At 43.7% G+C, this 14,317-nt stretch overlaps 1 protein-coding gene across 19 annotated transcripts in view; it reads left to right on the forward strand.

Moving 5' to 3' along the window:
* Window positions 1–14,317, forward strand: part of LOC109904128 (MAP/microtubule affinity-regulating kinase 3) — a 37,597-nt gene that overhangs the window by 11,616 nt on the left and 11,664 nt on the right. For 11 of the 19 annotated variants that reach the window (XR_004202718.1, XM_031788081.1, XM_020501298.2 and 8 more), the window contains exons 4-9: window positions 2,107–2,155; window positions 7,275–7,340; window positions 11,324–11,394; window positions 12,439–12,495; window positions 13,110–13,346; window positions 13,485–13,625. Coding sequence is in view for 17 of the 19 variants with exons in the window: in XM_031788081.1 (XP_031643941.1) it covers window positions 2,107–2,155; window positions 7,275–7,340; window positions 11,324–11,394; window positions 12,439–12,495; window positions 13,110–13,346; window positions 13,485–13,625 (621 nt within the window). In the remaining 2 variants the exon portion in view is untranslated. The remainder of the gene's footprint in view (window positions 1–2,106; window positions 2,156–7,274; window positions 7,341–11,323; window positions 11,395–12,438; window positions 12,496–13,109; window positions 13,347–13,484; window positions 13,626–14,317) is intronic. The other 8 variants (XR_004202719.1, XM_031788085.1, XM_020501299.2 and 5 more) reach the window with 1 other exon arrangement.

Consider the following 14,317-nt stretch of genomic DNA (forward strand, 5'->3'; position numbering starts at 1 on the left):
CCCATCGTGGGGTTATGGTATGGGAAGGCATAAGTTACACAACGAACACAATTGCATTTTATCGATGGCAATTTGAATGAACAGCGATACTGTGACGAGATCCTGAGGCCCATTGTCGTGCCATTCATCCACCGCCATCACCTCATGTTTCAGCATGTCGCAAGGATCTGTACACAATTCCTGGAAGCTGAAAAAGTCCCAGTTCTTCCGTGGCCTGCATACTTACTAGACATGTCACCCATTGAGCATGTTTGGGATGCTCTGGATCGAGGTCTACGACAGCGTGTTCCAGTTCCCTCCAATATCCAGTAACTTCTCACAGCCATTGAAGAGCAGTGGGACAACGATCCACAATCAACAGCCAGATCATCTCTGTGAAGGAGATGTATAAGGCAAATGGTGGTCACAACAGGGACCGACAGGTTTTCTGATCCACGCCCCTACTCTTTAAGGTATCTGTGACCAACAGATGCATATCTGTATTCCCAGTCATGTAAATCCATAGATTAGGGCCAAATTAATTATTTAAATTGACTGATTTCCTTATATGAGCTGTAGCTCAGTAAAATCTTTGAAATTGATGTATTTATATTTTTTTCAGTGTATGTGTGTGTGAGAGATATATAGGGTGGAGAACAAGTATTTGATATACTGCCGATTTTGCAGGTTTTCCGACTTACAAAGCATGTAGAGGTCTGTCATTTTTATCATAGGTACACTTCAACTGTGAGAGACATTGTGTGATTTTTAAGTAATTAATTTGCATTTTATTGCATGACATAAGTATTTGATACATCAGAAAAGCAGAACTTAATATTTGGTACAGAAACCTTTGTTTGCAATTACAGAGATCATACGTTGCCTGTAGTTCTTGACCAGGTTTGCACACACTGCAGCAGGGATTTGGGCCCACTCCTCCATACAGACCTTCTCCAGATCCTTCAGGTTTCGGGGCTGTCACTGGGCAATACGGACTTTCAGCTCCCTCCAAAGATTTTCTATTGGGTTCAGGTCTGGAGACTGGCTAGGCCACTCCATGACCTTGAGATGCTTCTTACGGAGCCACTCCTTAGTTGTCCTGGCTGTGTGTTTCGGGTTGTTGTCATGCTGGAAGACCCATCCACGACCCATCTTCAATGCTCTTACTGAGGGAAGGAGGTTGTTGGCCAAGATCTCGCGATACATGGCCCCATCATCCTCCCCTCAATACGGTACAGTCGTCCTGTCCCCTTTGCAGAAAAGCATCCCCAAAGAAGGATGTTTCCACCTCCATGCTTCACGGTTGGGATGGTGTTCTTGGGGTTGTACTCATTCTTCTTCTTCCAAACACGGCGAGTGGAGTTTAGACCAAAAAGCTCTATTTTTGACTCATCAGACCACATGACCTTCTCCTATTCCTCCTCTGGATCATCCAGATGGTCATTGGCAAACTTCAGACGGGCCTGGACATGCACTGGCTTGAGCAGGGGGACCTTGCGTGCGCTGCAGGATTTTAATCCATGACGGCGTAGTGTGTTACTAATGGTTTTCTTTGAGACTGTGGTCCCAGCTCTCTTCAGGTCATTGACCAGGTCCTGCCGTGTAGTTCTGGGCTGATCCCTCACTTTCCTCATGATCATTGATGCCCCACAAGGTGAGATCTTGCATGGAGCCCCAGACTGAGGGTGATTGACCGTCATCTTGAACTTCTTCCATTTTCTAATAATTGCGCCAACAGTTGTTGCCTTCTCACCAAGCTGCTTGCCTATTGTCCTGTAGCCCATCCCTACCTTGTGCAGGTCTACAATTTTATCCCTGATGTCTTTACACAGCTCTCTGGTCTTGGCCATTGTGGAGAGGTTGGAGTCTGTTTGATTGAGTGTGTGGACAGGTGTCTTTTATACAGTGGGGATGTACCTACTGGTTGGTAGGTGATCAAGTACTTATGTCATGCAATAAAATGCAAATTAATTACTTATAAATCATACAATGCGATTTTCTGGATTTTTGTTTTAGATTCCGTCTCTCACAGTTGAAGTGTACCTATGATAAAAATGACAGACCTCTACACGCTTTCTAAGTATGAAAACCAACACTGAACAATTAATACATTTTCTCTCCCTGCAGCTCTTCAGAGAAGTAAGAATAATGAAGATTTTAAACCACCCAAATATAGGTAAGCAGAACACACACACATACACCTCCATACACCACACAATACCATACACTACACACCACCATACACTACACACCACCTTACAGATGGAGACAGGATACGTTGTTAATTGCGTTTAATTTTGTACCCCGCGTACGTCATGATTTCCTCTGCTCAAATGTGGTTATAATTAAATGTGCAATGATAACCATTTAGAAGAGCGAGAGGGAGCCTCTTCTCCATCCCACCTCCACTATATATAGCCATGGAGCTCTCAGCCACTCATCCAGAGACTGTTAGAACAGCTCACTGAAAAGACTGCAGGGAGGCTGATTTTACACTGTATACCCAATAAGCACGAGTGCCCTGTTTAATATGCCCACATGTGAGAAATGGTAGGCCAGAGAGTGTATGCAGCAACACACGCACCATTCTAAGATGAGGGAGTGGAGAGGTTAGTTGGAGGAGTGATCAAAGGAAATGAGAAATACATTTATTCAGTTTCCTCAGGCTCTTCAAGGCTACAGTTGAAGTCGGAAGTTTACTTACACCTTAGCCAAATACATTTAAATTCAGTTGTTCACAATCCCTGACATTTAATCAGAGTAAAAATTCCCTGTCTTTGGTCATTTAGGATCACCACTTTATTTTAAGAATGTGAAATGTCAGAATAATAGTAGAGAGTGATTTATTTCAGCTTCTTTCATCACATTCCCAGTGGGTCAGAAGTTTGCATACGCCCAATTAGTACTTTTGGTAGCATTGCCTTTAAATTGTTTCACTTGGGTCAATCGTTTCGGGTAGCCTTCCACAAGCTTTCCACAATAAGTTGGGTGAATTTTGGCCCATTCCTCCTGACAGAGCTGGTGTAACTGAGTCAGGTTTGTAGGTCACCGTGCTCGCACACACTTTATCAGTTCTGCCACAAATTTTCTATGGGATTGGTCAGGGCTTTGTGATGGCCACTCCAATACCTTGACTTGGTTGTCCTTAAGCCATTTTGCCACAACTTTGGAAGTATGTTTGGGGTCATTGTCCATTCGGAAGACCCATTTGCGACCAAGGTTTAACTTAACTTAACTGATGTCTTGAGATGTTGCTTCAATATATCCACATCATTTTCATCCCTCATCCCTCCTGCAGCAAAGCACCCCCACAAAGCACCCCCACAACATGATGCTGCCACCCCCGTGCTTCACGGTTGGGATGGTGTTCTTCGGCTTGTAAGCCTCCCCCTTTTCCCTCCAAACATAACGATGGTCGTTATGGCCAAACAGTTCTATTTTTGTTTCATCAGACCAAAGGACATTTCTCCAAAAAGTACGATCTTTGTCCCCATGTGCAGTTGAAAACAGTAGTCTGGCTTTTTTATGGCTGTTTTGGAGCAGTGTCTTCTTTCTTGCTGAGCGACCTTTCCGGTTATGTCGATATAGGACTCGTTTTTACTGTGGATATAGATACTTTTGTACCGGTTTCCTCCAGCATCTTCACAAGGTAGCTGTTGCTGCTGTTGTTCTGGGATTGATTTGCACTTTTCACATCAAAGTACGTTCATCTATAGGAGACAGAACGCGTCTCCTTCCTGAGCGGTATGACAGCTGCGTGGTCCCATGTTGTTTATACTTGCGTACTAATGTTTGTACAGATGAACGTGGTACCTTCAGGCATTTGGAAATAGCTCCCAAGGATGAACCAGACTTGTGGAGGTCTACAATTTTTTTTCTGAGATCTTGGCTGATTTCTTTTGATTTTCCCATGATGTCAAGCTGAGTTTGAAGGTAGGCCTTGAAATCCATCCACAGGTACACCTCCAATTGACTCAAATGATGTAAATGATGTAAATTAGCCTATCAGAAGCTTCTAAAGCCATGACATAATTCTCTGGAATTTTCCAAGCTGTTTAAAGGCACAGTCAACTTAGTATATGTAAACTTCTGACCCACTGGAATTGTGATACAGTGAAATAATCTGTCTGTAAATAATTGTTGGAAAAATTACTTGTATCATGCACAAAGTAGATGTCCTAACCGACTTGCCAAAACTATAGTTGGTTAACAAGAAATTTGTGGAGCTCCAACTTAAGTGTATGTAAACTTCTGACTTCAACTGTATCAGCAGTAGAACATGTGAATGATTGTAAACTGGATTCCTTGCTCTAAACTACGATCGTTTGCTCTGGATACTGAGGAACATAAACTCCCTAGAACCATCTTTCTTACTTACTGACTTTGTTGTCCGCATGGGGAAATGTTGTTGTTGTAGTGTCATGTACACGTTTAAAGATCAGTTTAAATACAAAACAGAATTGACAATACCACTTTCTTAACAGTTACATACCAATAAACTTTTAAAAAAATAAAAAAGATTATAGACTAGCCTGCTGGCCTTACTGAGTCGATAGGAACATTAGCCCAAGCTATTTAGGAGGGATATCACACCTGGCACAAATTATTGTCTAGTTCTATTTTTCCTGCTGAGGGTTGCCCTATACCTGCGCCCAGAGGGGAGTAGTTCAAAGTCCGGGTACAGGGGGTGGCTTTGGTCTAAAATGATTTTTGTGAGCCTTGCGGAGGGCCCTGATCTTAAAGATCTCATCCAGGCCTGTCTGTTTGACTTGCTGTGGTGATAATCCTTCTCAGCATATTTCTCTGGCTGACAGTGGCATTGCCAAACCAACAAACAATACAAAAAGTTAAAATACTCTCAATTAAATATTTGTAAAACAGGGTCAGTATAGTACAGTCTACATTAAAAGATCCCAGCTTTTTGAGAAAGAGAGCAGAGCAGGTCTTTGTAGAGCAGGACTGTACATTTACTCCACTGAAGCTTATTGTCCAAGAGGACACCCAGGTATTTGTATTCCTCTACGATCTCCATATTCTGACCACTGATAGATGTTGCAGAGGTGTTGTACACTTCCTGAAATCTATGCACATCTCTTTGGTCTTGATGGTATTGAGGACCAAGTGTGATTCCTCACACCACTCTACAAAGCCACCTAGGACCGGGCCATGATGTTCCTCGTCATCATGCAACAGGCTGATCAAGGCAGTGTCATCAGCGAACTTAACGAGGTGTCTGTCAGGATGGCAACTAGTACAACTATTAGTGTACAGGAGTAGGGACAGAACACATCCCTGAGGAGAGCCTGTGTTGCTATTGCGTATCTCCGACACATGGGGACCTAATTTTGACTCGCTTTCTTCTTGCCACTCTTCCATAAAGGCCAGATTTGTGCAATATACGACTGATTATTTTCCTATGGACAGAGTCTCCCACCTCAGCTGTAGATCTCTGCAGTTCATCCAGAGTGATCATGGGCCTCTTGGCTGCATCTCTGATCAGTCTTCTCCTTGTATGAGCTGAAAGTTTAGAGGGATGGCCAGGTCTTGGTAGATTTGCAGTGGTCTGATACTCCTTCCATTTCAATATTATCGCTTGCACAGTGCTCCTTGGGATGTTTAAAGCTTGGGAAATCTTTTTGTATCCAAATCCGGCTTTAAACTTCTTCACAACAGTATCTCGGACCTGCCTGGTGTGTTCCTTGTTCTTCATGATGCTCTCTGCGCTTTTAACGGACCTCTGAGACTATCACAGTGCAGGTGCATTTATACGGAGACTTGATTACACACAGGTGGATTGTATTTATCATCATTAGTCATTTAGGTCAACATTGGATCATTCAGAGATCCTCACTGAACTTCTGGAGAGAGTTTGCTGCACTGAAAGTAAAGGGGCTGAATAATTTTGCACGCCCAATTTTTCAGTTTTTGATTTGTTAAAAAAGTTTGAAATATCCAATAAATGTCGTTCCACTTCATGATTGTGTCCCACTTGATGTTGATTCTTCACAAAAAAATACAGTTTTATATCTTTATGTTTGAAGCCTGAAATGTGGCAAAAGGTTGCAAAGTTCAAGGGGGGCGAATACTTTCGCAAGGCACTGTATGTGGGGGGCACTAGCCATGGATTTAATCCCTTGGCCAGGCCACCCTTGCGTTTCCTGAGGAGAGAAACTTTTGTTATTGACCAAATACTTATTTTCCACCATAATTTGCAAATTAATTCATAAAAAATCCTACAATGTGATTTTCTGGATTTTTTAAATCTCATTTTGTCTGTCATAGTTGAAGTGTAGCTATGATGAAAATTACAGGCCTCATCTTTTTAAGTGGGAGAACTTACACAATTGGTGGCTGACTAAATACTTTTTTGCCCCACTGTATCTGTCTTTTGATCTCACATTGTACATCTCTTAAAGCCTGTCTATCACCCTTGGCATAAAGTGCCTTCTTCCTATCAAGTAGTGATTTTAGATGTTTTGATACTCGAGGCTTATTGTTGGGGAAGATTTTACAGGTTTTAGTAGGCACAACTGACTCAACACAGAAGATTACATAGTCTGAAACAACATCTGTGAGTTCATCAAGATCAGAGCTGCTGTCCTCAAATACCTCCCACATAGTACAGTCAAAACACCCCTGGAGACCAAATACCTCCCACATAGTACAGTCAAAACAGCCCTGGAGACAAGTGATACCCTTGTCATTCCAGATCTGGACAGTTTTTTAACTGTGGGTTTCTCCCTCTCCAAGAGCTGACAGTAGGTTGGCCTGAGGTAGACTACATTGTGGTCTGATGTCCCCAGGGGTGGTCTGGTGGTGGCAGAAAATGCATTTGGTATTGTCCCATAGCACAAGTCAAGAGTCCTATTTTTCCTATTGTGACATTTCACATACTGGTGGTATGTGCGCAGGACTTTGCAAGGTACAGTTGTTAAAATCACCTAAAATAAATTTGGATGCATCGGGGGAGATGGATTCCAGTTTCTGTGACAGATTATAAATTATCTCTGATGCCTTTGTTATATTAGCTTTAGGTTGAATGTACACAACGGTAACAAACAATTGCGGGAACTCACTGGGCAGGTAGTAGGGTCACAGTGACACAGAAAGCAGGTCAGTGTCGGGCGTACAGAGTCTCTCTCTTACCAGGATCCATTTACACCGCTGGTCCCTGACAATGCCGTCAGCTATCCAGGACACCCATTTTTACACAGTTGAGCCAGAAATATGAAATTCTTAATTGTTTTTGAGTGTGGGCCTGAATTCAAGGACAGATCTTTCTCTTTTCTACATAGTCAAGCTGTTTGAGGTGATCGAGACAGAGAGGACGCTGTACCTGGTGATGGAGTATGCCAGTGGAGGTGAGTAGTATGTTATGCCTCGGCTTCTCAGCCCCCGTAACTGCTGTGATGGCATAGGGCATGGTGAAGAGCCATACAGGAAACTAGGGCTGTCCCCGACTGAAAAAAAACATGGTCGACTGAGAGTCATCTCGGTTCTATCGACCCATCGATTGGTCTACATTTTCACAAGTGTATTTTTCCATATGTAGACACATCCTATGTGTTTAATCAAATCAACTACAGTACATTCACTGAGCTTGTCTGATGCGTTAAGTGCACTGTTTGATTAAATAATTAAGACACACATGACTAGAGGGAGTCTGACCGCAATTGATTTGATTGTGCCGAGCCGGGCTCAGACTTGATGTGTTAAAAAAAAATGGCAGTGAGTGACTGTGTGACTAGCATCCATTGTCACTCTCTCCTCCCTGCTGCAGCGACCACCACAGTGGTTATTGAGCTGTTCGTGCTGCTAAAGCTGCAACATAATTACAGCCTTTCTTAAAATCAATACACAGAAGTATATATTTTTAAACCTGCATATTTAGCTAAAAGAAATCCAGGTTAGCAGGCAATATTAAGGTGAAATTGTGTCACTTCTCTTGCGTTCATTGCACGCAGAGTCAGGGTATATGCAACAGTTTGGGCAGCCTAGCTCATTGCGAACTAATTTGCCAGAATTGTACGTAATTATGACGTAACATTGAAGGTTGTTCAATGTAACAAGAATATTTAGACTTAGGGATGCCACCCATTAGTTAAAATACCGAACTGTTCCGTATTTCACTGAAATAATAAACGTTTTGTTTTTGAAATTATAGTTTCCGGATTCAACCATATTAATGCCCGAAGGCTCGTATTTCTGTGTGTTATGTTATAATTAAGTCTATGATTTGATAGAGCAGTCTGACTGAGCGATGGTAGGCAGCAGCAGGCTCGTAAGCATTCATTCAAACAGCACTTTTGTGATTTTTACCAGCAGCTCTTCGCAAGCACAGCGCTGTTTATGACTTCAAGTGGTATAGAGAGAAATAGTCCTATAAATACTATATTAACTACAACCTAAAACCTCTTACCTTGGAATATTGAAGTCTCATGTTAAAAGGAACCACCAACTTTCATATGTTCTCCTGTTCTGAGCAAGGAACTCAAACGTTAGCTTTTTTACATGGCACATATTGCACTTTTACTTCTCCAACACTTTGTTTTTGCATTATTTGAACCAAATTGAACATGTTTCATTATTTATTCAAGGCTAAATTTATTTTTTATTAATGTATTATATTAAGTTAAAATAAGTTTTCATTCAGTATTGTTGTAATTGTCATTATTACCCTTACCACCTAGGGGCGGCCCGTCAGGAAGTCCAGGATCCAGATGCAGAGGGAGGTGTTTAGTCCCAGGGTCCTTAGCTTATTGATGAGCTTTGAGGGCACTATGGTGTTGAACGCTGAATGAATAGCATTCTCACATAGGTGTTCCTTTTGTCCAGGTGGGAAAGGGCAGTGTGGAGGACAATGGAGACGGCATCATCTGTGAATCTGTTGGGGCGTTATGCAAATTGGAGTGGGTCTAGGCTTTCTGGGATGATGGTGTTGATGTGAGCCATGACCAGCCTTTCAAAGCACTTCTTGGCTACAGACGTGAGTGCTACGGGTTGGTAGTCATTTAGGCAGGTTACCTTAGTGTTCTTGGGCACAGGCACTATGGTAGTCTGCTTAAAACATGTTGGTATTACAGACTCGGACAGGGAGATGTTGAAAATGTCAGTGAATACAGTTGGTCAGCGCATGCTTGCAGTACACGTCCTGGTAATCCGTCTGGCCCAGCTGCCTTGTAAATGTTGACCTGTCTAAAGGTCTTACTCACATCGGCTGCGGAGAGGGTGATCACACAGTGTTCCGGTACAGCTGGTGCTCTCATGCATGTTTCAGTGTTATTTGCCTCGACGCGAGCATAGAAGTAGTTTAGCTCGTAAGGTAAGGAGCAAGCGCTCCGTGCATATTATGTGTGCCAAACAGGTTCTGTTAGATTACAATATAATTTCTCTGACTGTTTGGAACAATGTAAACAACTATTTTTTTTGTAGTTTTTATTACAGCAAAATGGAACGGTTTATTTATTGTTCACGCTAATTATTCAAGGGTCAATGCTTGATTGCATTTCAAATCATGAATGACTCATGCTGTGTGATGACATTAATGAATGAGTGATTGATTGTTACAGTACTGTAAGTTATATATAGACCAAAGTAAGTTTCAGTATTAAGAATAAACAGGATGCACTCTTAGGCCTACAGCTCAATGGCGGTTATGCGATGCAGCTATACTAAGCCTACTAATGATAATGACATGACTTATTATTATAACAATGATAATCATAACAATAATAGTCACAACAATAATGAAATCAAGAAAAAGGAGGGTTATTATAAATATTTTTCTGACAATTTGGAACAGTGTAAGTAACACTAAATAAATGATAAAAAATACCCGACAGGCTGTTCTAACGAAAAACAAGATAAAGCCTTTTATAGTATAGCAAACAGACGAATTTGTGAAATTGCTTATCCGACATGTTGTGTGTGGTTTGGTGCTTACGAAGGCTTGGTGCTCATGGAATCAGTAGGCTATTAAACAAACAGGCAACAGAAGCAGGATCTGTCTTATTTCTGTAGATATATTGATGATTTATAAAGCCAGGCACATTTAACAGTTAGGCTACTTTTCTTAGACAATTAAGTCAAAAGGCTGTTTCTGCCTCATTCTGCTGCTGCCTCCACAGCATTGTTCTCAACACCAATATGCTGGTTAACTTTGCTATTATGCACAAAGCAACATGGTCTAGGCGCCAACAGTGCACTGATGTGTTTCAGAACCACTGACAGCGACTGCTATCCAACGCGGGAGAAAGCGCACATCTGTTATAAAATATTATTTTTATTAGTGTTGCACCATTGTTCCAACGTAATATAACCATATACAAGTTCAGTAGCACATGTCTTAGAGTGATGGACTGTGCCACCCCCACGGCCTCTATAATGGATTAGTCCACTCAGGCAGGTGCCAATTAGACAGGTGTCTTGTACACCATGAACATTTAAAAAAAATGATGTACTACTTCCTGACTAAAGAAATCTCAGTCAACCAGAAGCCTATTGACCAAACAAATGACCAGTCAACAAAACGGGGTCAGCCCTACAGGAAATATATCATATTCAGTACATTGCAACAGTGGCCATTGGCAACCTACTTCTAGGAAATCTGAAATGTGTGTTGACACGTCCTGCATTTAGAGCAGAGTTGGAGGGCACTGGTGACTCTCTCTTTCGCACACACGCTCACTTGCTGCCACCGCAGATCAACACTGATTGTGTGTGGGAGGGTTTTGGGGATGCAGAACAAAAGGTTTTATGGGGCAAGTTGTTAATGCTGGACCCCCCCCCCTTCTCACCCCCTAACCTCTCAGCTGCTGTTAGCACACGAGAGAGCTGTGTCACGTTTTAGCATGGACGGGTTTGAGAGAACACAACACAGCTGCGTGGGCTGAAGAAAGAATCTGATGTTGTTGCCATACTCAGAAGCTTGTGCCTTCAGGACAGTACTACAGTAAAGGAATTAGAGTTCTGTGTCTCTCTGTAGGTGTGAGGAACAGTTAGGTTCACATCCTCCTCATACTGTGTTTTAAATTAGTTCTTGATTTGATTTGGATTATTCTCTAAACTAGGGCTGTTCAATGTCAGTCCTGGAGGGCCGAAACACTTCTGATTTTCATCCTCTCCTAATAAGGGTTTAATTCAGACTTGGGACACCAGGTGTGTGCCATTAACTACCAGGTAGAAACAAGACACAGAAGTATTTTGGCCCTCCAGAACCGGAATTGAACAGCCCTGTTCTAAACCTTGACCTTATTTGATGTACAAAGTGTTTTCGTACCGTTTTCCCTTTGAAATACACAGCCTTCAATTTAATATCCTTACTGTTGTCTTCTTTCTCTTGCAGGAGAGGTCTTCGACTACCTTGTTGCACACGGAAGGATGAAGGAAAAAGAGGCCAGGGCTAAATTTAGACAGGTAGGTACAGGACTTTACCCGCAGTGTTCTGGATTCTCACCCTGCCTTGCCTGTCTGCCTGCCGATTCCTCACTGGTCAGTGTCCTAAACCACCCAGGATAGTCTGCTGTTACTGTAAAGTTATGAGAAATGGAAAAACACAGAGCTTATCTCTCTCCCACTGACAGTGATACACTGGGGATGTGCTGCCTCCACACAGCGCTCTGCAGTGGGAGGATAGGCAGGCACACTCAGCAATGTCGAGGCTATAGCTAACTACTTCCCTGGTCTGACCGCAGAGTTTCATTGGGAGCTCTGATAAACCTCGAGCAGATGCTCACACAGGAAGAGGAGACTCAGTTTTCTCCAAGCTTCATGTCTACACTCTGTTTCTTAGACATGGTTTCTTTTTAGTTGTATCTGTCTTCTCACTCGACACCACATCTCCTCACCACAACCTTCACCCAGGGGGGTTGTACACCACATCTCCTCACCACATCCTTCACCTAGGGGGGGGTTGTACACCACATCTCCACACCACATCTCCTCACCACATCCTTCACCTAGGGGGGTTGTACACCACATCTCCTCACCACATCCTTCACCTAGGGGGGTTGTACACCACATCTCCACACCACATCTCCTCACCACATCCTTCACCTAGGGGGGTTGTACCCCACATCTCCTCACCACATCCTTCACCTAGGGGGGTTGTACACCATATGTCCTCACCACATCCTTCACCCAGGGGGGTTGTACACCACATCTCCTCACCACATCCTTCACCTAGGGGGGTTGTACCCCACATCTCCTCACCACATCCTTCACCTAGGGGGGTTGTACACCACATCTCCTCTCCATATCCTTCACCCAGGGTGGTTCTACTCCACATCTCCTCTCCATATCCTTCACCCAGGGTGGTTGTACTCCACATCTCCTCTCCATATCCTTCACCCAGGGTGGTTGTACTCCACATCTCCTCTCCATATCCTTCACCTACTGGAGGTGTGAAAACTGCCAGGTGGAATACTAACTGTATCACTCTGTATGTGTATTTCTCTGTAGATCGTTTCTGCTGTGCAGTACTGCCACCAGAAGCACATTGTTCATAGAGACCTGAAGGTAAGGACCCAGTGAGGGTGGGTGTGGTGGGGGGGGGGGTGAACTAAAGTGGCCAAAGGCGGTGCTTTTCCCTGCTCACATGTTTTCCATTGCACCACATACTCACTTAAAATGCCATTCCATTTAGCCAGCTTTTGATATGCTGCCACATATAGAATAAATATTGATGCTCCTGTATTTTTATCTCGGTTAGCGTGAGGGGGTCGACCTCAGTGGGAGTTACTCTGTTCAGAGCTCCCATCTCCTTTCCATCAGCAGCGTGTCCATACAGTGTTTACGCTGTAGAGCTTCATGAATGATCCATGAGGACTGAGATGTAAGAGCAGAGAGCAGCTGTCTCCCCCTGTGTGTTTGACACTAACTTTGACTTGTAGAGCACTTTGTTTTGTGAGGGGTTTTTCTGTGGAGGGATCAGTAGATATTTGTTGTGCCTTTGACATCTCTACCTCTGATTGGAACTCTACTGTCAGCATGGATCTTTGTGGGTTATTCAAATGTGTTATGCTTTTACCTGTGGCCTAGGTAGTCTGTTACCTCTGTCTTTCAATCTGACGTCCCAGCCATCTCTCACCTCATCACCCCATTCTTCTCCAATTCCCCTCCTGTGTCTCTAGGCAGAGAACCTGCTGCTGGATGCAGACATGAACATTAAGATAGCGGACTTTGGCTTTAGTAATGAGTTCACCATGGGGAACAAGCTGGACACGTTCTGTGGCTCCCCTCCCTACGCCGCCCCGGAGCTGTTTCAGGGGAAGAAGTACGATGGGCCCGAGGTGGACGTCTGGAGCCTGGGGGTCATCCTCTACACACTGGTCAGCGGCTCTCTGCCCTTCGACGGGCAGAACCTTAAGGTATGTAGTAAGACTCATAGAAATACTTCCATACTCAGTTCCTTTGTCTGTGGGAGATTCATAGTCAGTGAAACATAGGGGTAAAACTTGAGATAAGATGTCCTCACTCACTCTTTCTCCCTGTCCGTCTCTCTGTAGGAGCTTAGGGAGAGAGTTCTGAGGGGGAAATATCGTATCCCCTTCTACATGTCCACAGACTGTGAGAACCTCCTCAAGCGCTTCCTGGTGCTCAACCCGGCCAAGCGGGGGACTCTCGAGGTGAGGGAGGACAGCGAAAATGTAAATATTCAACACTTTATTCTCTCCATCCATCTGCCATCTGTCGATTCGCCTGCCTGCCATCTGTCGATCCGCCTGCCTGCCATCTGTCGATCCGCCTGCCTGCCATCTCTCCATCCGCCTGCCTGCCAACTCTCCATCCGCCTGCCTGCCATCTCTCCATCGGCCTGCCTGCCATCTCTTCATCTGCCTGCCTGCCATCTCTCCATCCGCCTGCCTGCCATCTGTCCATCTGCCTGCCTGCCATCTGTCCATCCGCCTGCCTGCCATCTGTCCATCCATCCACCTCTCCATTCCTTGGGCCGGCATCTGCTCGACACTCATCACACTGCTCTCTTTTTGTGCTGATTATATATTCTCCATTCTCTTTCTCTCCTCTGTTGGCACAATACATAATTCATGCTCCCTCTTGTTTTTATCTTTCTTTTAGGCAGAGCGAAATGCAGGCACAGCACATAGTTGTCTTGGTTTCTGTATGTTCACATTATGTGCTCATATCCATCCTCATCCCTCTTCTCACTAGAAGTTCAGATTACATACAGTCCTGCATTGAAAGATGTCATTTAGAACAGATATCGGCCTCGTGGTTGAACATTTCCTATTATCATTATCTTGTAAACCCATCGTACACGACCGCCCAATTGATTGGTGAGTTTGTTTGAGAATTAGATTAGACTGACTTTAAATGACGA

The sequence above is a fragment of the Oncorhynchus kisutch genome, linkage group LG14 (assembly GCF_002021735.2).
Source record: "Oncorhynchus kisutch isolate 150728-3 linkage group LG14, Okis_V2, whole genome shotgun sequence".
In the NCBI taxonomy this organism is placed as follows: domain Eukaryota; kingdom Metazoa; phylum Chordata; class Actinopteri; order Salmoniformes; family Salmonidae; genus Oncorhynchus; species Oncorhynchus kisutch.